Here is a 24,717-nt window from a genome sequence, read left to right on the forward strand (position 1 = left end):
TCTTTTGCTATTCCAGGAACCATGATAGCCCTGCATGCCTGTGCCCTGCCCGTTCAGCATCCCTGCAATCCTTCTCACTCCAATCTGCTGGGAAATGTGCCAGACCTTCACTTGACATCACAGCAAGCTTGCTAACCAGAACAGCCAAGCTACTTCATGAGTGCAAAAGTCTGACATACTCCTTAGACCCAGGTTCACTTGGAAACTACTTTTAAGTCACCAAGTCGGTGTCAGGGAAAGAAAGTTGATGTTCACAGAACTCCAAGAGAGAAAACCCACACGTAAGCATCCATTAAAGTCATCTTGGTCTGAGCTTTAGTTGATGGACTCATGTTGTAGTCACAAAGACTGCAAATGAATTATGCTAGTTTAGAACTACTAAGGTCTCTAATAACTGAGATGAAGCCAAAAAGTGACAGTGGCAGAAAAAATGAGGTTTTTAGAGGTTTGGCTTTTTTAGCAACAATAAATAAAAGGAAACGTTAAATTTCATAAGGTTTTGAAACAATTCATACTATCTTATTAGTACAAATGGAAATCTTAAGCACAGTAATACAGTGAACAAAATGAGAAAGGATAATTTTAAATATGGAAAAGTGGAGGGAAGGAGGTCTTTTCTTGGAGTGATATCAGATATATTCAACACAAATTATCAGATTTCTGCTTGACAATCTGATTATGATATATATCAGGGAAAGAAAAAGAATTACTAATCTCTTCTTTAAACACAAATCTCACCCAAGCAACCCTTCTGTTGCTTAACTTGAGCAAAAATGCCAGGCCACCAGAAAAAAATTAAAGTCTTTGTATATTAGCATATTAGACAGTGCTATAGATCTGCTCCTACTGACTGATAAGGCAAAAAGAGTCATGAAAGCAATACAGGTACTATAGCAATCACTTTAAGGCACTGAGGAAAAACTTATTTTTTACTAAGGAAAACTTAGAGTTTACCAGTTCAGTGTTTGAGAACCCAAGTAATGTATAGTTTGGCTACAAATTTGCACACAGTTTGGCCTCTCCTTGAAGTTTACCCTACTCACCAAGTCTCAGTCATTCCAGACTAGAACCTCTTGCCTCAAAATCACTATCTGTCTCAGTTGGTTATCTTCAGCACCACCCTGGCTCTTCAAATCTCAAATCCAGGAGCAGAATCCATGGATAAAACAGGACATTTACTAAAGCTCTGAAATGAAGTCCACTTAAGGCTATAGAGCAACTTCCACTTTTTAAATATGAATTTGGATCTCTAAAGGGTCTTAGTCTTTCTGTCTCTCCAGAAACTATGAAGGACAAAACCCAGAGAGTTTAGGATATTCATGTAAATATTTTATTTCAGTAAGGTGAACTACATTGGTCTCTATCACCCACTAAAAAGAAAAACTTACAGGTGAAGAACTGTTGCTAGAAAAAAAACAACAACCAAACCATACATACATAATTTTTCAAATGCCACAAGTTATACATAAATATTTTTAGAAGTTAGTAAGTAGCCATGCAGCAAAGCCTCCAGACTAGCTTTGCAATTGGATCAATCAGGTATTACTTTACAGTTGTGGGCAGCATGGACATTAAGTGGATCAAGCATAAATGCCAGAGAACCTTAAAGATAGATATTATTTTTCTTCTTTTTATTTTAAATTAGAAATGTGCACTAAAATAAGACTCTAATGAGCTGCATGTAGAACAATCAAAATTATGAGGTATTTGCATTTCTTTTGCACCTTGAGCCAAACAACTACAAAATTATGCATAGGATTCTCTGAATCTGAACACAGTAAATATTAATAATCTCCGAATCAGCAATGAAATGCCTTTTGCACCTGAACCCTGAAGAGAGATTTTCCAACTCAAAAAGTTGTCGTACGGTGACTTAGACTATATTTGCAAGGCATCAGGCTGAGGCATATGCTTGTAAAAATGAAACTGTGCTGTCCCCCACCTTCTTTACATGGAGACTTTTTAAAAATTACCTGTTTGTCAGTTTTACAAACATGTGCCTATGTAAGCAGCCCCCCCTGTGGCACTGCGTTACCAAGCAGGCACATTTTCATTTGCACATTCTGTTCTTACAATCAGAATTAAAACATTTGCTCTGTTTGGGGTGAGCTGATAAACAGAGATTTTTCAAATTTCCTTTTTTTTTTTTCCTCACATGAAAAATGAAAGAAAAATGTTCCTCTAGATGTATTATGCCTTTGGGCTCCATTTGAGGGAAGGGAAAAAAGACAGAGAAAGCTACTGTGAAGGTCACAGAGTGAAAGAACTTCCTCAGGGCACAGAATAAATTAAATCCCAAGGAAAAAATAAAATGTGATTTCCAGAGTGTGAGGCACAAACTCAAAATGACAATGATTGACAGCCAAACTATATCCGTGCAATATCGAAGACTGCACGTTCTCATTTACCTCAGTGTAGCCAGCAAGCGCCCATTAAACATCCGTCTGATGCCCAAATTAACCTTCTTGGCAAACTGAAAGAGGCACAAACTATCATAATCAACCTTTCATTATCACAGCAGCCTCTAGTTAAAGGGTCAGAATAATTGTGCCATCAGAGCCCTGATTGTTTTCAATCAACAGACGACTGGAGTGACAGCTCAGTGATGGAGTAGTTTGATGAAACCGCACCAGGCCTAATCAGAGCAGATGAAAGGAAGGCATGATTGGTGCAAATGAACAGTCGTGCCTCTCTTTTTCATTTACAATCTGAAATTACTCTTAAATTTACAGGGTTTTTTCTCCCTTATGAGTACCTCTGAAAGAATGTTTGACTTATTATGAGTTCTGACAGTGCAGAGTTATAAAACACAGGTAGGGTTTTCAGCCCAGGCTTTAAGTGGGTATTCAGCATAATTTTAACAAATTCACTCTTGAAAAGCACAAAATGACTAAAGACTTCCAATGACCTAACCTTTCAGTGCTGTTTGATTAGCAGAACAATTTATCACAGCTCACATTCTTCATGATAAGAGAAGATTAAAAAAAATGGGCAAGGATCTCTTGCAAATGTTTTCCCTTAGCCAATATATTTATTGTGTTATTGCTCTCCCGTTCTCTCTCTCACACACGAACATGAAAAAAAATTAAAGAACACAGCATTAATAACCCTTTTCCTCTTAGAATGAATAATGGAATCCAAGCAAGGGATTGTTTGGAGATGAAAGCAGAGACCAATTATCGTGCCAGTGACAGCATCAGTATTTAGTCTTCTGGTGGATTGTTCATTCCCACGTTCTAAGGGATGAAAAATTAATCAACCTCACTAGGTGTTTCTTACCCTACTCAGTGGCACAGAATCAGAGTGCTTCACATATTAAAACTAAAAAAATATAAATAAAATAAATTTAAAAAAAAATTAAAAAACCTGGTGGCTGCTTTGGCAAAATTTGGAAGAAAAGAAGATGCGAGTTTCCTGCACCTCCTTGGCTACAATTCGATTCCTCTCCCAGCCTCACACACTCCTATCCTCATACGTGTGCTGCAAGGTAGGTGGGGTAAATTAAGAGAACCTCTTTGTACCTGTGACAGAAGCAAGAATTTCAAGTGATGAGTGGTAGATCTTTTGTTTTGTGATCCTGGTCATCAGCAGATGTTCTCTAGTCTGTCGAGCATCACAAAATCTGTACCATTCAAGCCAGCACAACAAAACAAAAAAGCAGCTTAGAAGCAAAGATTAATATTTGCTTGAAGGGGGAGTGGATAGAGAAGAGTTATCCAAACACCAAAGGCTTTTAAGAAATTTTACTTCTTAAAACAAAGAACCTGTACCTTTTCCTCACACTACAGAATGGAAGTTTTAATTCCTTAGAAGTTTGGGGCTGTAAGCAGAACATTCATCTAAGTGAAAAAACACACAAGTGCCCTGAGCTGAAGAAGTTGTGAGCAGGCTTGCACATGCTTGCTGACACAGAGGATGCCATTTTCACTTGTTCCTGTTTTCTCTTTAATTTATTGAAGCCTTCTGTTGATGTAAGGAGGTTGACAGGACCAGTCTCTCTGGTGCTTTTTCTTTTTTTATTGAGGAAAGTCTTACTACCCCCAGATAACATGAAGTCTCCAACCTGGTGCAATTAAGGAAGATCTGTGAGCTCCAGGCCATAGACAAAGGAAGCATGACAAAAGCTGCCCAGTCTGCCAGTGATTTGGCAAGTATTTTTCCCCAGTGCTTCCACTCAGTTGGCAGCAAAGGTCCAACTTTCCTCCTGTTTCAAATATTAAAATGTCTAACCTTTTCCAAGTAGAAAGACACTGTCTATAATATACATATGGATTTAGTGAACTCTTGGAAATTACCCCAAAACATTCCTAACATGCCAATGGAGAAGGTAACTAACAGTTTGGGAATCTGCCATCACATGCTTTGTTCAGGAAGGCTCAGAATCAAACATTCTTCTCTCTATACAAATAGTGAAGTCTCACATTCACCTTTTCCCATCACATTCACAGTGCCCCCACCACAAGGATCACACCACATATTCAAAGATACTGTCATTCTATCTGTCCCCAGCTCCCACCCAGCCGTCTCCACACTATTCCTAGAATCTTCCCTCAGCAGTGGCACTGGCTTTGTGTACAAAAGGAGCAGCTAAGGGTATTCCCAAACTGGAGTCTAAGAGCACAGTTGGCAGGGAAGACAAAATGTGCATCCTTCCAGACCCAATCATAACCACTGCCATCCAGTCACAGACCCACAGCTTCTTAGATAGACAGGGTTTGGAGGACTGAGGGATGGAACAGTAGAGAGGGAAGCCAAATATTAATGAGTTATGACTTCAAGAAACACATGACCTGAGAGGAACATTAGAAAAAAACAAGATTTGATAGATCTGGAGGGTGAAAGCACTTGTTAGTGTAGGTCCCACTGGCCTTTTATCAGTCTCTGCAAAAGCTGCAGTAGATTTGTCTGGAGTACTCCTTTAGGAAGCTCTTGGTCTGCTAAATAGAAAATGCTGTACCTCTCAGTTGGAGCTCTGCTGGCTTGGGATCTGTGTGACATCAAGACGACGACTTGCAGCTTTCAGAACACCAGCCTGCAGTCTGTGAGCCATTTTCCAAGAGTCAGAAATTTAACTTTGATCTTTCAGCATGGAATAACACACAGCAAGCAGAATTGCTGGCCAAATCTGTCCAGCAGCACAAATGATGCTTCTCATGATATGGCACTGTGATTAGAGGTACATCATGCGGCTGTATTAATAGCAAACATTTATCAAAATTAATGCTGTTAAAGTGAATCACAATGTATTAAGAATTTTTCTCTTTTTTTTTCAAGTGCTGATAAGATCTGTCTTCTTAAAAAAAGCTGTAAAGCATCAATCACCAGTTGCCTGATTTCCTCACAGAGCTGCTAGACAACAACATGGTCCTACCCAGTCCTCAACAGGTATAAGGAAGGATACATAACCTACATAACATGACTTAGGCAGATTTCTTAGTCATAATTAAACAGCTTGATTAATATCTCCATCTCAGAATGTTTTAATACATCTTTCTGCACAATATCTTTGTGAGGAAGGGAGGAATTCTTCATCCAAAAAACAAACTCTCCACCAAGTACAGCCCCCTGCATTCTCAGTCCAATGCTTTACCATGAGCTTCCCTCTTCCCTGGTGCTACACGACACTGGCCTTCCTAGAAAGGTCATTATGCTATCAAAAGGTTGTGAGAGAAAGTGTTAGTTTCATTATTTACGTGCTTTTTATGAAACACATAGAAAAATTATACAGCTTATCCAATGCATTTATTTTACCATTTCTTGTATTTACTGGAAATTAGACTAGACAGAAGCCTACCTAGAAGACATTGACTCAGTAAAAATATTTCAGCTTTTTGGACTTGCAATAAAATAACTATGATCAAAAACCAGCTTTAAAAAGGCTAGTTGAACTACATTAATATGCAACATTATATATGGTAATGAATCATATTATATTAAAGCAAAGAACTGCTATAATGGAAAAACTGAACTTTTAATCTACTCAAGCTCAAAGCAAAGTAAGGTAGGGACAGAAGGTAAACTCTCAGCTGTTGTAAATTATCACAGCTCATGGAAGTTTGCCATTTTACACCTTCTGGGGAATCTGAACTTCAAAATTATATAGCACTTTCCTTCCAAGTATCTCAAAGCAATTTATAAGCAGTCAAATTTGAGCTTCTCTGAGAGAAGTGTGCATTTCAACTATTTTTCCAACATGAGAACTAAGAGAGAGAAAAATTAAGTGATATAACAGAAGACAGCAATGGTGCAGCTCATACACAAGCCAAATCTCTGTCCCCTCAACCTGTCCAACACTGAGTCTCTTTACCCCACTACTGAAGTCCTGTGAAGTTTTTTGTGCTTCATGCCACAGAATGAAACCTTGGTGAGGTACAGGTATCTGAAACTGAGGACAAGATGGATCCCTAAATATTATCGGACAAAACAATTTCAGATATTTTTCCAGCTGAAAAGTGCATCTCCGTAAAGACAATAAAAACCACTGCATTCCTCCTTAACCCTCTTGGAAGAGCAAAGATAAAACTATCCCACAGTGTGCTTCAAGAGAAGCATGTTCTTGTGCAATCTAGTCCTCAAACTAAGGAGTGGTTTCCTTTACAATAATTTGGAGCTTCTCTGCAAAGGCAGATCTATAAATGCATTTTGCACCTACCTCATTCTTCTGCTATGATGGAAGGAATGAGCAAGGCCCTTTGCAACTGCAGCAGTGAGAGATCATATGTACAATTGTCTGTTGAAAACCTGTGTGAGCTAGTGTGGAGTCCCTATCACAACAGCTACCCCACTGCTAACAACTGCTCAGTTTTCCTGTGTGCTATAATGCCTATCACACCTGGAAGTGTACACAAATAAAATAAAGGAGCTGGGACTGATCACACTGGAAAGGCTCTACTTACTTCTGCAATCAAAGTAAATTTTCTTTAAACAAGATCACCAGAATGGGGTGTAGAGGGTTACAACTTATCCAGAGCAAAGCAAAGCAATGAAACCAAACCCCAAAACTGACAATTGGAAACAGAACTTCACTTTTTCCTTTCAAACAAGTCCAGCCATAAAGCAAATTAGGAAATGACAAGCAAGCCTCCCACTCACCATTCCTACATGAAAGCTTCATACTAAAATCGACAGACCCTAATAGATCTACCTGCCTCTCTGTCACAACTGTATCTAATGGAAGGAAGACATTAAACAACTTCCTGCCATCCCTTTTCTAATGCATCACAAAATGCCCAAGTTTGGACCTTCCACCATTTGTTACAAAGGTAAAACTGACATTGCTACATGCTTTACCCATTAAGTTCTTCTGAAGTTGCAATGAACAGAAGCTTATCTCTTCATAAATACAGCCGTCTAGCTAGGGCTCTTAACTGTAATTTTATTTCAGGTTAAGGAGATCAAAGTTTAGGATAGCATTTTTCTTTTCTCAACCAGGATGAGGATAGAGTGCATGGGAGGTGGAAGAAGAAAACCTCATCCCCAGCAGCCAATCATTTCAAAATTTAGAATTGCTCATTTTTATTATTAGAGGGAACATTCAGGCTGACACACATAGCCACATTTAGCATTAAAGTAAGTTGCTGGTACATGATTATAAGTGGAAATTACAATCTTTCAACATCCAATACACATAGTTTTTATTGCCCTTCTTCTCTTGTTGTTTTTCCCCTGAAATGTATTTTAGAAGGATAGTGGCTGTCTATGGAGACACGAATCTGCAAGCCTTCATCAGTAAAAATTGTTAGAAAATGAAATAGGCACAAAATCAACAAAATCCTGTAAAAATGCAATTCAGCTTTGTGAAAATTAGCCTAAATGGCTCTTGAATGTAGAAAGATTCCTATTCCTTTCTTCTCTATTGTTCGGGTATAATTTTCTGCAGATTTAATAGGCAAATCCAAAGAATCACAGAAAAACGTATAATTTTCTATAATAATTTTGACAACAAAAGCTACACAGGACTTTATGTTGTTAATATCTTAAGTCACACGCAAAAACATACATCAAAGTACATATTCTCCTATATACATATATACGTGCATGCTCTCAACACGCCATGTTACTACAAAATTGCCAAGGTCAATTTTCCCAAGTGAAATCAGCAGATGGTTTATTTAGTGATTTTGGTTGTTGTTGTTATTGTTTTAAATGAGTGATACCACCAGCACCTTCACTACAAGAACTTCATTTACAGTTTGTTCTGCTTCATTATTTTCATGAACCTCTGACAAGGGCAGTGTCACCTAACCCTTCTAGGTCTCACAGATAAAAGCTGTCTTCGTGTTCCCCACTCTCTCTCAGCCACTTTACCCTGGCAGCTATTGAACATTAGCCACTAAAGTCCACGTAACATATTAGCAAACTTGAATCTTCAACTGCAAAGTGTGACCTCATTTTAACATGGACAGGCCCACTAACATTAACCGTGGGAACATTTAGGTCTTCTCCTGCCAGCAGGCAATTTACCTTCTCAAATCCAGTGACAAATGTGCCTCAGAGGACAGCATGACAAGAAACATACACACGTATTTTAGGAGTCAGTATTTCTTTTGGCTTATTTTCCACAATGGAGTTATTTTCACCCATTCATTTTTTAAATACAAAAAGAACAAGCAAGCACACAAGCAGAAGCTCACTTGGCTTTCTTGAGAACAGAATAGTTTCACTTTTAATCAAATCATATCTTCTTAGTGATGTCAATTTTATTGATTTCAACTAAACCCCTGCATGATAGGCCTCAGACTTATGCAGGACTCATATTAAGTGATGAGTTAATTTTTTCAAAATTGACTTATTTTCCTAAGAATATTATTTCATTTAAAAGTGACTTAAGACACTTAGAGCTACATTTCTGAATGCATCTCAGATGCCAAACGTATCTTATGAATTGGGAATGCCAGAGCCTCCCTAACACAAGATGAAAAAAAAAAAAAGTAAATGTATTATTTAAACAAACTAAATCACATCTGAAGCAAACTGAAACAACTGCAACTGCTAAAAGGGGAACTTCATAAAATTCAGACCTACGTGGTTTCACAAGAATGCTGAAATAGGCTCCACCCTTGAGGAGCAGTTTGAAAGCTTTTCAGCACAGATTCTCACTTCAGAGACTGTGATCTTTCCATCTGTCATTACTATCCCACATAGACCTCTAGCTTGGAAGCCACTTCACAGTGAGGCTTCTTAAGAACTTTCTGACAAATGTATTTGTTGTAATTTCTTCCATTTCTCCCTGGCACAAGGGATTCCAAGGTGATCAAAGGAGTATAAGGAACCTTTTGTTGTAAGGCAACGAAAGCCCCAGTTCCACACCTCACTCACACATCTGGAAGCTGTCAAGGAAGTCCCTCTTGGATTAAGCAAGGACGTGCAGGAGGGCCACTGCTTTTCCATCTCCTTGCCTCCTCACCTTCCTAGAGCCACTAGTGTCCTGATCCTGGAGCAGAAGTGATAGCAAGAGACAACAGGTGGTCAGATCTCAGCAGTCATGCTGAACTGCACCCACTTATAAGTAGGTCTAGACATATGGGTGCAAATTTACTTCATCTAACTTGACACAGTTTAGGTACAAGTGGAAGCACTGAAGTCCAAAGCTTGGATTCTAACATGTTAAAGACAATCTGTATGGTTTTATACAACCTGGAATTCAATTTTCTTTCTCCATCTTCATTGGCCCCATAGTTACAAATACAATTAATGCTTCTGCCAGCTCCCAAAGGAAAACTTTTTGAAATATGGAGCTGAGAATTCTCAAAAGAGCTTCTAATTTTCTATCATTTTTTACAAACCCATCAAAAACAGCTTTACTGGGATTTTGAAAGTGTGGATTAGTTACACTTGTGTCTCTAAATGGAAGACATTAACTAAGGCAGTAACAACAGACTGCCTCATTAAATCACTTGTGGTATCTGTGGGTTTAGACTTGATTCACATTGTTCTGTAATTTATCTTACAAATGAAGGTAATGTGTATTTCCAGTTGTGTCCATCACAACACTATGGCCTAAGCAGCTTTCTTTTGTGTAACCATACACCTGTGTATTAATACAATTATGCTTCAGTTAATCGCCAATAGATCACAGCCACAAAGAGCATAACAGCCAACACAGCCCCCACCATAACAGACCAATTTAAATGCAGAATGCAGTTTCATAGAAGTGGTTTTGCTGTGGGCACACCTTGGTGTTCTCTTTTTGGCTTTCCAAGTCAAGACACACACCCTCTGCTTAGCTGAAGAAATGACCTAAATTCAAGAGCTGTTGGCACAGCAGCCTTCCTAAATACTGCTGTGATGCTCTATGCAGTTTGAAGTCAATCTGCAATAAGTGAGGCAATGCTGCTGCAGGACACTGAGGCAAAAGTAATGCCCTCCAGTAATTCCTCTGTTACTCACAGCAACAGCAGTAAAATAATCAAGTTTTCTGATTGGAACTGACACATATTAAGAAAGAATATTAGAAGAGCACACAGTTGCTCTTGTTTTAATATAGAAATTTAATATAGCTAGTTTTAATATAGAAAATCCTTTTCTATATTGCTATACTTGGTAAATAACAGTAACAAGATTAGCTAACTCTCAAGAAATAATAGGTGAAAACTTTCAAAAGTTCAGAAGAAAAACATTTATAAAGTTCATAAACTCTTGCTGTAAAGGACAAGATAAAGTGTCCATGAGATTTAAGCTATGGCAGACAAATGGGGAAGGTGTTTCATAAAGACAGGGGCCAGTGCCAAGAGGGGCAGAATTCATTTTCACTGTAAGCCAAACTGCCATTACTATTATAAATGATGCAGAAATTACATCGGGAAAAATGTGCGTGACCTGAGCACATGAGCAGAGTGTGAGACTCAGCTGCCAACAGCCACTGCCACGATCCATGGGAGCCTGCACATATCCTGCCCAGGCTCCAGCTCCAGAGGACACTGATCTCCTTGCAGATCTTGTGCCACAACTGCCACCTTGGCCTATGTATCGTGAATATCCTACGAAATATTCTGCACATTCCTATGTTTATAAAAATGAATCTCACACAAATAGTATGGAGAGACCATATATATAGAATATTACCATTGCACACAAATGCATTCATAGAATCATTGAACTATTCAGGTTGGAAAAGACCCTTGGGATCACCAAGACCAACCATCATCCCTACTCTACAAAGTATTCAGGTGAGATACCTGTGATTATGAGGATTAGCCTCAGGAAAAGGAACCATATATTAGATCACAGCTTATGTTTTCACGCTATTTTTATTTGAGGGTAACTATTTTGATTCTTGTTTGCTAGTCATGTTACACAGTGCAACCATCACAGACCCAGTACAGTGGATACTGGGATTCAAGGGCACTTTTACATGGACTATTTATGAAAAAGACACTAAAAAAGGGGGTGAAAACCCAGCAGAACACACATGGGCAATACACGAGTTTTCCCATATAGCCTCACCAATTCACTCCACCTTGATATCCATCAAACTCCTTTTTATCTCCTATGCCTCTCTTGATAAGAGGCTGACAGATACATTTTAGTGTGGTGGTTTTCTACTTAGGCTAAATACTCACGAGGGATGAGCATTAGACCACCAGACATGATGTAACTTTTTGCCCAAGAGAGCACTTATGCTTATTTCTTGAATAGTGGAAGGCTAATATACTGTTTAAACACAACATTGATTACCAAGATGCTTTCCTTCACTCAATATTTGATGTCATTACTTGTTTTGCAGTAAAACTTCAGCTCACATTTAGCTAGGCACTTAGTCCATGTTCCATCAAAACATATCTATACTCCTGAGAAGCATGAATTTTGCTCTCTCCATATTAAAAACTGTTCTTAGACTCAAAAGATTGACAGAAAAAAAATAAAAAATCAAGTACTGCACTGAAAGAATGACAAGCTTGTACTGGAACATCACAACACACTTTAGAAACTGCTGTTCTGCATAAGAAAATGTGGGCATCACTGGAGATGTCTGGAAGATGACTGTGACCTTCTCTTCACCAGAACTGTTCCATAGTAACAGCCTGCTATGAGGTGTACACTACACCATTCCCTATAGAGCTGAACTCTGGGACTCCTGCTGGAGAACATTTCTGGGCCCTCCACAAATGCTGCCAGGAGATGCAAAACAGAGCTCAAGTGTAAGAAAAGGCAGTTGAAAACAGGACATTTTACTCTCCCTTGGAAAAGGATTAAGAGGACTGTAATAAGAAAATTGTATTTATATATTTATAACTTTCATAAAGTAGATGCTTAACAACTGATATTGACCTCTACCACTGTAGTCTTCCTGTCTTATTTTTCTATCTATTCATGCAAACACACTTCTCCAGTACAGAGACCAAAGACTGATTTTGCCATCACGACAGTAACAAAAGGAATAACTAGTCCTGTATTTTCTGCATGGAGCATCTACTTCGTGAACAGAAGTTGACAAGTTGCATGCAAGGACGTTAACAGGGCTGGAAGGCCCTGGGAGCCTAGCCCTGGAAAAGATGCAACATAGTTGCATGCTTTCTGGCTGAAAAAAAACCTACTCATACAGTTTTAATCTGCCCATTTTTTCCTGGATTGCTTGTCAGTTGATTACTGAGAAACTGAGCTGCATTGCAAAAAAATCAAGAAAAAGCTCCTAATCATATCTCCAGAAGGCAAATACTAAAATATATATCCTCTAACAACCCACTTAACCAGTAGCAGAGAAGGAAGAAACTAATCTGTACCGATTCCATGTTAATATTTTTGCCAAATGTAATTCAAGTTGTCTTGGATAAAGTGCAGTATTAAATATGGTACCATTTGACCAATGTACTGCTGGGAGACAGAATCACGGAATCTTAGGGGTTGGAAGGGACCTCGAAAGACCATCTAGTCCAACCCCTCTGCCAGAGCAGGATCACCCAGAGCACATCACACAGGAACGTGTCCAGGCAGGTTTTTAATGTCCCCAGCAAAGGAGACTCCACAACCTCTCTGGGCAGCCTGTCCCAGGGCTCTGTCACTCTCACAGCAAAGAAGTTTTTTTCTGATGTTCAGGTGGAACCTCCTATGTTCCAGTTTGCACCCACTGCCCCTTGTCCTATCACTGGACATCACTGGAAAAAGCCTGGCTCTGTCCTCCAGACACTTGCCCTTAATGTATTTGTAAACATTAATGAGGTCACCCCACACAACAAGTTATTCATGGGACAGCAATGTGCCCTTGTGGCCATGAAGGCAAATGATATCTTGGGATGCACTAAGAACAGTGTGGTCAGCAGGTCAAGGGAGGTTCTCCTCCCCCTCTACTCTGCCCTCGTAAGAACAGATCTGGAGTGTTGTGTCCAGTTTTGGGCTCCTCAGTTCAAGAGGGACAGGGATATGTTGGAAAGAGTCCAACAAAGACTACAAGGGTGATTGAAGGACTGGAACACCTGTCCTATGAGAAAAGGCTGAGAGACCTGGGGCTGTTTAGTCTTGAGAAGACAAAGAGGGACCTTATTAATGTCTATAAATATCTGAAGGGTGGATGTCAAGATTGGGCCAGTCTCTATTCAGTGATGCCCTGTGATAGGACGAGGGGAAACAGCACCAAGTGACAACACAGGAAGTTCCACCTCAACATGAGAAAAAACTTCTTTACTGTGAGGGCGACAGAGCCCTGGAACAGGCTGCCCAGAGAGGTTGTGGAGTCTCCTTCTCTGGAGACTTTCAAGACCCATCTGGACACGTTCCTGTGTTCCTGCTGCAGCAGGAGGGTTGGACTTGATGATCTTCAGAGGTCCCTCTTAACCCGTATGATTCTATATTTTTATCTGTACCTATTAATATGATCCTGGAAATAACATTTAAGCCTCATGACAAAGAAGTTTTTAATAACAAACATGATAGGGCCTAACTGTACTACAACTAAGGCTAACATCAGTTAATAAGAAATCTTTGTCTTGCTTTCTACTTGCTAAGGTTCCAACAAGCCCTCTGTTGTTTGAATTCTCTGAGAACACGTTCTGTCACACAGGGTTGGTTAGCTTTTCAATTATCAAGGGAAAGAATTCATCTGCTTCCTTAAAGTAGAGCCAATGAACCCTTCTAGTAATGGCCAATTATGAAAAAATTCACTTTTCACTCCATGATAAAATAGACATTTATGTCCTCATCATGACCATTTCCTGTGAAAAAGAAGCATGTTGCACAGCTAATGATGAAGGGGAAGAATACTGAAGGATTTAGTTTTTTTCCTTCTACTTCTTCAGGATTCTTCCTTGGGTTTCTTCATTTGTTTATTTAATTCTTTCTTCCATGTCACCGCTTTACATTTACTCACGTTTTAACGCAGCTGAAAAGTCATACATTCCATACATACAAAATAGTTATTTCATAATCTCACATGCTAGGAATATGGAAAAAATGGATATGAAAACAACTTCTATCTCACCTAATAACCATTGTTACTGGCTAGGCCAGCTAAAAAAAAAAACAACCCTTATAATGGAGGCTAGTAAATTGCTTCAATTTCACAGCCTACTGATGTTTTCTGGTGGACTTTCTTTTTGTTGTTTTCAGAAATACATAATTATATTCCTTGCCTACTGTCTTCACTGACAAAGCTTTCAAAGCCTCTATGCATCATATCTGAAAAGTCTTGGCAGCCTGGCAAAGTTCCCACTGACTGGAAAAGGGGAAATATAACCCCTGTTTTCAAGAAGGGAAAAAAGGAAGACCCAGAGAACTACAGGCCAGTCAGTCTCAGCTCTTTGCCTGGCAAGATCATGGAGCAGATCCTTCTGAAGGCTCTGCTAAGGCACATGGACAACAAAGGTTTGATTTGTGACAGACAACATGACTTCACTAAGGCCAAATCCTGCCTAATTTGGTGGCCTTTTACAGTTAGGTCATGGCATCAGTGGACAAAGGAAGAGCAACTGACGTAATCTACCTGGATCTGTGCAAAGCTTTTGATACTGTCTCACATGACAATCTGGTATCAAAACTGGAACAGTATGGATTAAATGGATGGACCACTTGTTGGGTAAGGAACTGGACGGATGGTCACTCTCAAAGATTGGTGATCAATGGCTCGATGTCCAGATGGAGACTAGTGATTAGTGGTGTTCCCCAACATCTTTGTTTAGCAACATGGACAGTGGCATTAAGTGCACCCTCAGCAAGTTTGCTGATGACACCAAATTGTGTGGTGAGGTTGACATGCTGGAGGGAGGGGATGCCATCCAGAGGGACCCTTACGAGCTTGAGAGGTGGGGGCTTGTGAAAATAGCATGAAGTTCAATAAGGCCAAGTGCAAGGTCCTACACCTAGGTGGGGGCAATCCCATGCACAAACAGAAGTTGGGTGGAAAATGGACAGAAAACAGCTTTGAGGAGGAGGACTTGGGGATCATGGTGGACAAGAAGCCCAACATGAGCAAGCAACGTGCACTTGCAAGCCCAGAAAGCCAGCTGTGTCCTGGGCTGCACCAAAAGAAGTGTGGCCAGCAGGTTAAGGGAGGTGATTCTCCCTCTTTACTCTGCTCTCATCAGACTCCACTTGGAGTACTGTGTCCAATTCAGGAGCCCCCAACACACGAAGGACATGGAGCTCCAGGAGCGAGTCCAGAGGTGGGTCATGAAGATGAGGGCTGGAGCACCTCTTCTACAAAGACAGGCTGAGAGAATTGGGGTTTTTCAGCCTGGAGAAGAGAATGTTCCGAGGAGACCTTGTAGCACCTTCCAGTACATGAAGGGGCCAAAGGAAAGCTGGGGAGGGACTTTTTACTAGGGGGTGTACCGAGAAGACAAGGTGTAATGGATTAAAACCTGAAAAGGGGAAGAGTTAAATTAGACATCAAGAGGAAATTCTTCAGTGTGAGGGTGGTAAGACACTGGAACAGATTGCCCAGAGAAGCTGTGGAAGCCCCATCCCTAGAAGCGTTCAAGGGCAGGTTGGATGGGGCTCTGAGCAACCTGATCTAGTGGGAGGCGTCCCTGCCCATGCAGGGGGGTTGGATCTAGATGATCTTGAAGGTCCCTTCTAACCCAAACCATTCTATGATTCTATGAAAAAGACACCTAAATTAGGTCAAAGAGCTTCATAAGATTTTAAGACATAGAAAGAGGAATAAAGTACTTTGTCCACTTTATCCTGGTTTGGGGGTCACAGTTTTGTTTCTGAAAGAATCAACAGGAATTACTGTTATACTCTATATTAGTCCCAATCTTAGTATACTAACATCAATATTACTGTTCAACTTTCTCAAATTTGGTTTGTTCAAGGTTCTATTCACCATATTTGCTAAAATTGGGCAACCTTGAATTGACAGTCTAACAAAAATCCAAAAAGTGCCAGATATGAGCTGCAGTCCCTTCAGCTTCAACCACAATCCTGCATCACTCTGGGTCTGCACCACAATGCACTAGAATAACTGCACTAATCTTTCTGTGCCTTAGGATGGCATCATCCAGTGGACATTGGGAATTCAAAGTAGTGAACATAACTGTGTTCTGCAGACAGTGGCACCCTTTCCAGAGATTCTCTGAGGGAAGCTTTAATTTTAGCTTAAGGCTTCAGGGGAGCCCTACTAGTAAAGGTGCCCTGGGGACACACTAAATTCCTATCTGCATAACATACATACACATGTGTGCACAGGAGGCCACCCTAGTCACAGGTATGACAGGCAAATCAAACAGTAGCATCACCCACCAGCTTTTCTATTATCTGCCCCACTTTGTGCCAATTTCCTCCAGTTTCCCCAAAACCCCTTTCTTTGCTGTTCTTCCTTAAGACATGGGATGGGGATTTGTCAAAGTCAATGAGCACTTTATTACAGTGAGAGTGCTCAGTAATGAACAATTCAGCAATTTAATGAGATTCTGTAGATCTGTCTCCAGCCTGTCCATCAAGTTTCACTTCTATAAAGCACCCTGACACTAATCCTCTGGCATACCCAATCTTTACCCTGGGCTGAATATTAGATTCTTCCATGGTATATTGCATTACCACTATAACCTTAGCAAAAATGATGAACTTAACTACACTTGAGGCAATACAGCTGGTCTGATTTGATTTTCTTCTATTGGGTTGACTATGAGAGAATTACTTACTAAGATAAAGAAAAAAAACAGTTTCTTATTACCTTCTGAATGCCTAAATTGGTAAAAATTTATGCGTGTCTTTTAACTAATTCTGGGGACCTGGAATATTGATAAATATATATTTATTCCTGGTTGTACAGACTAAATTAAAAAGATACATCCATGTTTTGCCTGCAGCAGAAAACTAGTTAAAAAAATTCTTCAGAACAGCATTAGTAACCTTTAGAGAGGCAATTATGATAACACTTAAATGGACAGTGTGGAGTTTGTTGTCACTCAAAAAGCAGCATATTACCTATAAGTATCTCTCCTCGGTATGACCCTGCAACAGAAACAGAAGCTTTGTCCTATTTGCCTCATGAAGTGCCCACTGACTGGAGTACACATAAATAAGACAAGTACTTCTGAGTTCCTCCTGTCGGACAGGACAACGACACAAGATTTGGGAACTCTCACTTCCCAAACTTTCAGTAGGTTGCATAGGGCATATGACCCTATATATGCTTGTTTGTTACTGAGCTGGCATTAAATAACACTTGGGTGGCTCTTTGTGTAGCAACTTTTCTAGCTAAAGTATTTACCCAAGTATGTACCTAGGAGATTTCACTAACCCTAGAGAAATTATGACAAAATCCCATTGGTCAGTCAGAGATACCTCATATATGAACTTGTACTTCAAAACTTTTTCTGATAGAGAGAATGTCGGACAGTACTTCAGAATATCATGCCTAAAAAAACCAAACCAAACCATCATCATGGGCAGTGTGTTGCAGATTCTGTTGTACTGACATCCTCCAGAGATTAGGACAAGCAATAGTTTAACTTTACGTTAATATTTGTAGAAAATAGAATATTTGTAAAATACTCCATTATCTAAAGCCTCACAGTTTCAGAAACAAATATACCAGCATCAGACTAAAGGATTAAGTTCTATCTGCATACTGGTTTTGCAGTTTGAGGAACTTAACTAGACATTTCTATTTTTTATGAATAAATATTTTGTTCCTGCATGATGTTATTCACCTACAGAACATGGAAGTACCCCACAGATGAACACACATTTTACACTTCGAGAGAACAATGGCATACAGATGACATTATTTGCTTAGAATAATCCAAAACATAAGTAGAAAAATAACCAGGACTGAAATATAAATCAACCTTCTGACACTCAAGTCTTCTCTGTCAGACCAAGATAACCCACTTGCTTGAAAGAAGCCTGTGCTTTCTTTTTAGGAAGTTACATTCTACCGTGAAATACCCTGAAATACTTTCTTTCTATAAAACATGACAGCAAAAAGGTAAATAAAAGAAGTGTCTGGGTAACCAGTATTACAGAATTTTCCTTGTACTGTATTGTACAATTCAAGAATGGATTTTGTTTTAGTTTTGTGTTTCTCTTTACAGGCTACATATTTGGGGTTTTTTCATATTAGGTTTCCCAACCCACCTGCCTTCACACTAATGGTCACAACATAATGCTTTTATCTTGTTAATATTCTATGGCTAGCAACCTGGTTGCCTCCTAGAGCCAGTTTTTTCAAAAGAAATTATCACCACCTCCAGTTTTCTGCCACAAACCTTCCACTGATGCTTCCACTCTTCAGGCAGAGCAGCCTGTGGGATGATTTGCTAACTTGCTTCAGGCAAAGTCAGCTGTGGTGGCCTAAACTTTTAAAATTACTACTGAAGTTACACAGCTAGGTTTGCCTGAAGTGAGGCAAAGCAGGTTTGCTGCCAGACTTGCAGCAGTAGCCCCACCAGAGGCAATGACAATTGAGTTGCATGTATGGGCCACCTCTTCCCACCACCAAGGTTGGATATGGAAGAAAATCTCCAGCCAGATCTGAGTAACATAAGCAATAAGGCAAATGTTTCTTTCAAACAAACTAATTGCATTAACACAACACAACATTTTTTGAATTTCATTTTAAAACTTCCCTCAGTTGTTATTCACAGTTTTTACTCAAGTGCTCATTCTCCCTCGAGATTGCTCCAGGGTTTCCAAACAACAGATTACTGCTATGGTTTACAGAGCATCACACATTCTGCTTGTTCACCAATCTCCTTACCTGCCAGATTTGTTCTTCACTGAGTGAAGTGAGTCTATCACTTTTAAATACCTCTCGAAGGAGACAGTATGGGAGTGCCAGAACTTCTTCAGGATGGCTCTTCAATAGCTCAGAGAGATGTTTTACTAAGAAGTCAACCACTGCAGTCTCCAACAAAGTGAGGTTGAAGAGGTCCGCAAGCTTATACAGGTCCAAGTAATTAAAACTATTTAATTCCTAAATGGGTGAAGCAAACAAAAAAAGTCTCAGAAAAAAAGAATAATAATAATAATAAACCCCAAACAAAACAGAGAACAAAAAAACCCATAGTCTTTTTCTTTTTCTTTTCTTTTTTTTTTTCAGATAATGAAAAAAGGGTTGTTCTTTTGGAAATATGGAGAAGGAAGGTACTTGTAATTTGAAATTAATTAACACAGCCTCATTCAAAATGTGTAAAAGTTACGAGAGAATATGCAAATACATATGATAGTACTAATTTATATCACATTTACATATGCACAGAGCATCTGTAAGAAATATGGTTTAGTACATAAAATAATAAACCAGCATGATTTACACTGTATCACAAGAGCACACAGGAGTTAACAAATACATTTTTTTAATCCACTTGTTGACTACAATGGTTTATTATAAAGCAATAGTTTGTTCATTATTTATGGTTTTGATTGAGCTAGAGCACCTGTGTAGTACAACTTTTAGTTCCATGAAAACTCACAAAATACAACGTGCTGAGCTACATTTTATTATGAATAAATTTATCTTCAATGAACAAACAGACCCTCTTTTTCTAACAACTGACATCGACCTATAGTGAATGTTGGCCTCATATTCTCTCTCTCCCTCCTTCCAGCAGCAGGAAATCTGCAGAAACAAAAGCTACACTGACTCAGTGCAGAAAGTTGGGGTTTTTTCCATCCTGGTAACGATAATCTATATTTACAGGCTAGTCTTTCCAGCTTGGCATCCCTTGTAAATGAGCACCTGGACAGCCAACTACTGCTGCTCTAGACAGTGCACTTTTCAGGGGAGAGGCCAAGAATTCATCCTTATTAGAGAAAAGCAGCCAGGATGCCTGGGAAATAAGCATGTTTAGCTGTTTCCTCTGTTCTTGCTGTATGCTCACAGCTCCCTTCCTCTCCCCTCTGCAATCCTGCTTTTCATCTCCCAATTTACTGCACTGCTCCCTATCAGCTGCCTTCTCCTTGACCAGCTCCATGTGTGAAAATGACAAGAAGCCTTGTCAGTTTCACTTTGCTGGTTAGTTAACATAGGGACTAGAGCAAGAAAGAGAAACAGACTAAATTAAGTCAATTTCACTTTCACTGCTCTGCTGGATGGAATGGCAGCACCAAATGAAACTGACAAGAAATCTTGTAAATGTCAAATGAGCTGCTCGGCTGGCAGATAGAGCAGAGCAACAGGGAAGATGGGAAAGTGCGAAGAGGGGGTTTTTTGGAATGTTTTATGGACTACATCTTGAACGTGTGAATTGGGTGGCTGTCCCAATGACTGTGGAGCTGTTTATGCATATGCAATGGAGAGTGGAGAAAGAATTTTTTTCACCTGCTAAGAGGAGTCAGTACTGGAAGAAACTGAATCAAATGCCTGTGGAGGCTCCTGCTTGATACATCCTCCATCCCCCAGTCTGAATGGTGCATCTCCCCTGGCAGGCTTGTACATTAAAGATAAATCTGATTAATTATCTACTTCAACTGGTGCATAGGAGCTTCCCATTGTTTTCTTGGAAGAATAAAGAAAAGTTCTTTACATTGTCAGAACAAGCACTAAGAGCCATCATCTCAAAAGCCACAGATACACTAGTGTCAGCTCCTCTTCACACAAATATGTAGAAGGCAAGGACAAATCCTCCCATTGCAGAATGAAAGAGAAAGAAATTGATCTTACATTAGAAGTATCTGATCTATGTGCTTGGTCAATGATTTAGTATCTGCAGATATTACATATAGTACCTCACCCCACCACTTGGTGTGATGGCTATGCAATGGTGGCAACAATGCATAGGAGTAAAATCAAAATCACAGCTTTTGAGAATCAATAGCTATGGTTTATTGGTTCATTATGAGGAAAGGCTGAGAGAGCTGTGACTCTTTAGCCTGGAGAAGAGAAGGCTGAGGGGAGACCTTACCAATGTATATAAGTATCTAAAGGGTGGGTGCAAGGAAGATGGAGGCCGGCTCTTCTCAGTACTTCCCAGTGTCAGAACAAGGAGCAACGGGTACAAGTTGGAACATAGGAAGTTCCATTAAAATACGAGGAAAAACTCCTTTACAGTGAGGGTGACAGAGCACTGGAACAGGCTGCCCAGGCGGGTTGCAGAGTCTCCATCTCTAGAGATATTCAAAACCCGCCTGGACACAGTCCTGTGTAAAGTGCTCTAGGTTATCCTACTTCAGTGGGAGAGTCGGACCAGATGATCTCTAGAGGTCCTGTCCGACTCCAGCAAGTCTGTGATTCAGGGATTTTCCCTGATTTGGAAGTCAACCTTTTCAAAGAACTCCCTGATTGAATGAATGCCAAACATCCAAAAAGAAATTCAGAAGAGCTCAGTGTACATTTATTGAGCTCTTTTGTAGTCAACAGCTATAACTGGGGAGGATTAAAATAAACAAATAATCAAGCTTTGTGATTTGAGGATCAACAGCCCAACTTAAATACAGGCCCAATCAAACCCCACTGAGTGACACTGAAGAAGGACAGATGGCTACTGGTGGACTTCAAAAGAGGGTAACGCTGGAGCTACCATAATAAAACATTTCCTCATTAGAGAGAAACAGACACACAAATACAATTCTCCCTTAAAATATCTTCAGATTTTCAGAGAAAGACATGGTTAAGCCTTCATTTTCAGTTTGGTATTTTTTATGATCCCCCAACCTGCCTTATCCCCTCAAATCAACACCGATTGAAGTTCTTTTTCATGAAACCTGTCATGCAGTTAAAGAGGCCAAATACACTTATGTCTGGATAAATAAACTCTCACCAGTTGTGTATTGACAATTTTTTTTTATTAGTATGGGTTCACTTATTTCAGATGCTTATTTATTTATGTGTCTGTTTATTTATTTATTATGGGGGTTGATTCATTTACTTATTTTCATTGGCAAACTTCAGAAGATATTTGATTATTTGCCTCATGTAATGTGCTAGTGATCTGCTGGACTTCCATTTTACTATTTGGTGAATATTGCAGATATATTTTGTTAACATCGGTCCTGGCCTGTAATCAGAAACATTAGTTTCTCTTTTTGTAAGGTTAGAGGTGATCTACAGGTTTATATTTCATAGCCAAAGCAGCAAATAGTGCATTAGCTTTTACAAATTAAAATTATCAGGCTGTCATATCAATATTCAAATCAAAATTATAGAGTACTATGCATTATTGTCCCTGTGATGATACTAGAGGGCAAAAATGTCACACTGAGATTGCAAGATGTATATCACAGATAAGATAACCCAGCTCTTCATATAAGGTAAGACTTTCAGAACCATCAGACTAAAATGCAGTACAAAAATTGCAAAAAAAAAAAAATGCACCTTACCCTCTAGTTTTGAAAAAACCAGCAGGAAGTATCAAAGCAATCACTGTCAACTCTGGTTTGACTAGATCTGAAAACTAAATTCTTAATCTAATTCAAAACTTTGTTAAAAATTAAATAGCTTACTAAAAATTAAATAGGTTACTACGAAATTAAATTTAGGTGTGGTCATGAATGAGAGTTCTGGCAGTCTCTGATTTTCCACAGATTTTATTATATTGTGTTAAAAGAGCAGCTGCAAAATTTAAAAGTTGGATGCAACTTTCTTCCAGTAATGTATCACAGTATATGTTCTTTAAAAACATGCAATATAAAACAGGCTTATGTAAATTACTGAAACTTTTAATCTTGTTTTTATAAACTTTTAAATATATGCCACTTATCTTTTCTGAACTGAAGGATGAAATATGAACACAAGCCAAACTGTCACTAAGAACTGAAGAGAATTAGGGAAAGGTAGTGATCCTATCTCTTCTAATGTGATGTCTGTTATATTGCTGAAACATATCCAGGCTATGAAAATATGTAAAAGATTATATATACAGATCTTACAACTAACAGCTGAAATCACTCTAAAATCCCACAGTAAACTTAAACCTATTTAATAAATCGGCCAAATTCTTTATTTAAATGTATCTGAATTATTATTTATCGGTGTCTACTTCTAAAGCAACACACAATCTTTGATCCTATGCATTCTGCATACTGCACTTCCTTCCTCTCTGAAGTAAGGGAATCCACAGTTCTACACTACTGGTCTTCTGGTTCAGTAGTATCAAACTTCAGATGCCAAATCAATTTAACAATGAGCTGACATTTAAAACCCTCGTAAAAGAAAATCGGTTTTCCCAACAAACATAATATGAAAGACAACAATATTAAATATCCAAAATAATTGATGTGACATTGTCCATGTTTTAATACAGAGGTGGATTTTAATATAGAGGTATGATAAATTGTCAAACAGGAATAATAGATATAAACATTGTCTTTAAATTACTGCCAAATCCATCTTTATTCATTTGTACTTTAAAGAATAATTGCCTTGCAGAAGCCACAGAAAAGGATGTAAGTAACAGATTGATAAATTAGAGTTAATCATAACCAAGTACACAGCAGACTACAATATACTTCAATTCCTCTGCTCTGTGTTATAAATAGCAGAAAAAGCACAAGGAGAACTAAGGGGAAAGAATGCATTTCTTTATGACCTTATTTGAAAGATAAACTCCTTGGGGAAATACAATTTATTCAGATTATCAAGACCCTGCTGTGCAAATCTGCAGTCTGGGAGCACACTACAGAGATCAAACAATATTTACTTTATTCTGTTGGGTATAAAAGCTTTTAATGAATGCATAATTAAGACAGAAAAAAGTATATACAGCTTTAGAATTCCACTGCCAAGCCAAGCCATTAATATCCAAAGTACCCTACCCAGTTGTAACTCCACCTGCTTCCTATTTAGATTACAACACTGTTATAAATCAAGGTACTAAATGACTATCCCTGCTGTTGTAATAGAGAAGAGTTGCAAGGGGAAACTATTTCCCTTTCTCCTAAAAGAGGTTCAGCCTCATTAAAGAAAAAAATAATAAAAAAGGGAAGAAAAAAAAAATTTAAAAAAAAAAAGGTGTGAGGTCTCTGAGACAGGGACGTGTTTATTCAAAATCTTTAAGCAGTATCTAGCACTACAGGGCCTTGACTCCAAATTCTCCAGGTTCTCTGCTATGTTCAGTACCATGAACCAGCTGCATCAACTGAAGAGAACCTTGATGTAAATCATAGCAAAGACAGACTCTAAAGAGATAAAGGATAATAACAAAATAAAAAAATTGTAGGGACAAAAATATACTTATCTAAGCAACAAAAGGAATCAACACCATTTTAAGAGAAAACAAAATCCAGTTGTTGGGTCTAGGTCCTCCTTTCTATGTCAATAGTTCTAGATCTGTGAAACCATTAACCAGACAACAGACCATGCATGTACCCAACAGCACAGACACACCTATTTCGTACTAA

General features: G+C 38.9%; 1 protein-coding gene across 5 annotated transcripts in view; it reads right to left on the reverse strand.

Moving 5' to 3' along the window:
* KLHL32 (kelch-like family member 32) overlaps positions 1-24,717 on the reverse strand; it is a 90,237-nt gene that overhangs the window by 21,495 nt on the left and 44,025 nt on the right. For 4 of the 5 annotated variants that reach the window (XM_010006314.1, XM_010006313.1, XM_010006312.1 and 1 more), the window contains one exon: positions 19,139-19,354. The exons of the other annotated variant lie outside the window; for it this stretch is intronic. In XM_010006314.1, coding sequence (XP_010004616.1) covers positions 19,139-19,354 — 216 coding nt within the window. The remainder of the gene's footprint in view (positions 1-19,138; positions 19,355-24,717) is intronic. 5 annotated transcript variants of the gene reach the window in all.

The sequence above is a fragment of the Chaetura pelagica genome, unplaced genomic scaffold (assembly GCF_000747805.2).
Source record: "Chaetura pelagica isolate M959 unplaced genomic scaffold, ChaPel_1.0 scaffold399, whole genome shotgun sequence".
Classification (NCBI taxonomy): domain Eukaryota; kingdom Metazoa; phylum Chordata; class Aves; order Apodiformes; family Apodidae; genus Chaetura; species Chaetura pelagica.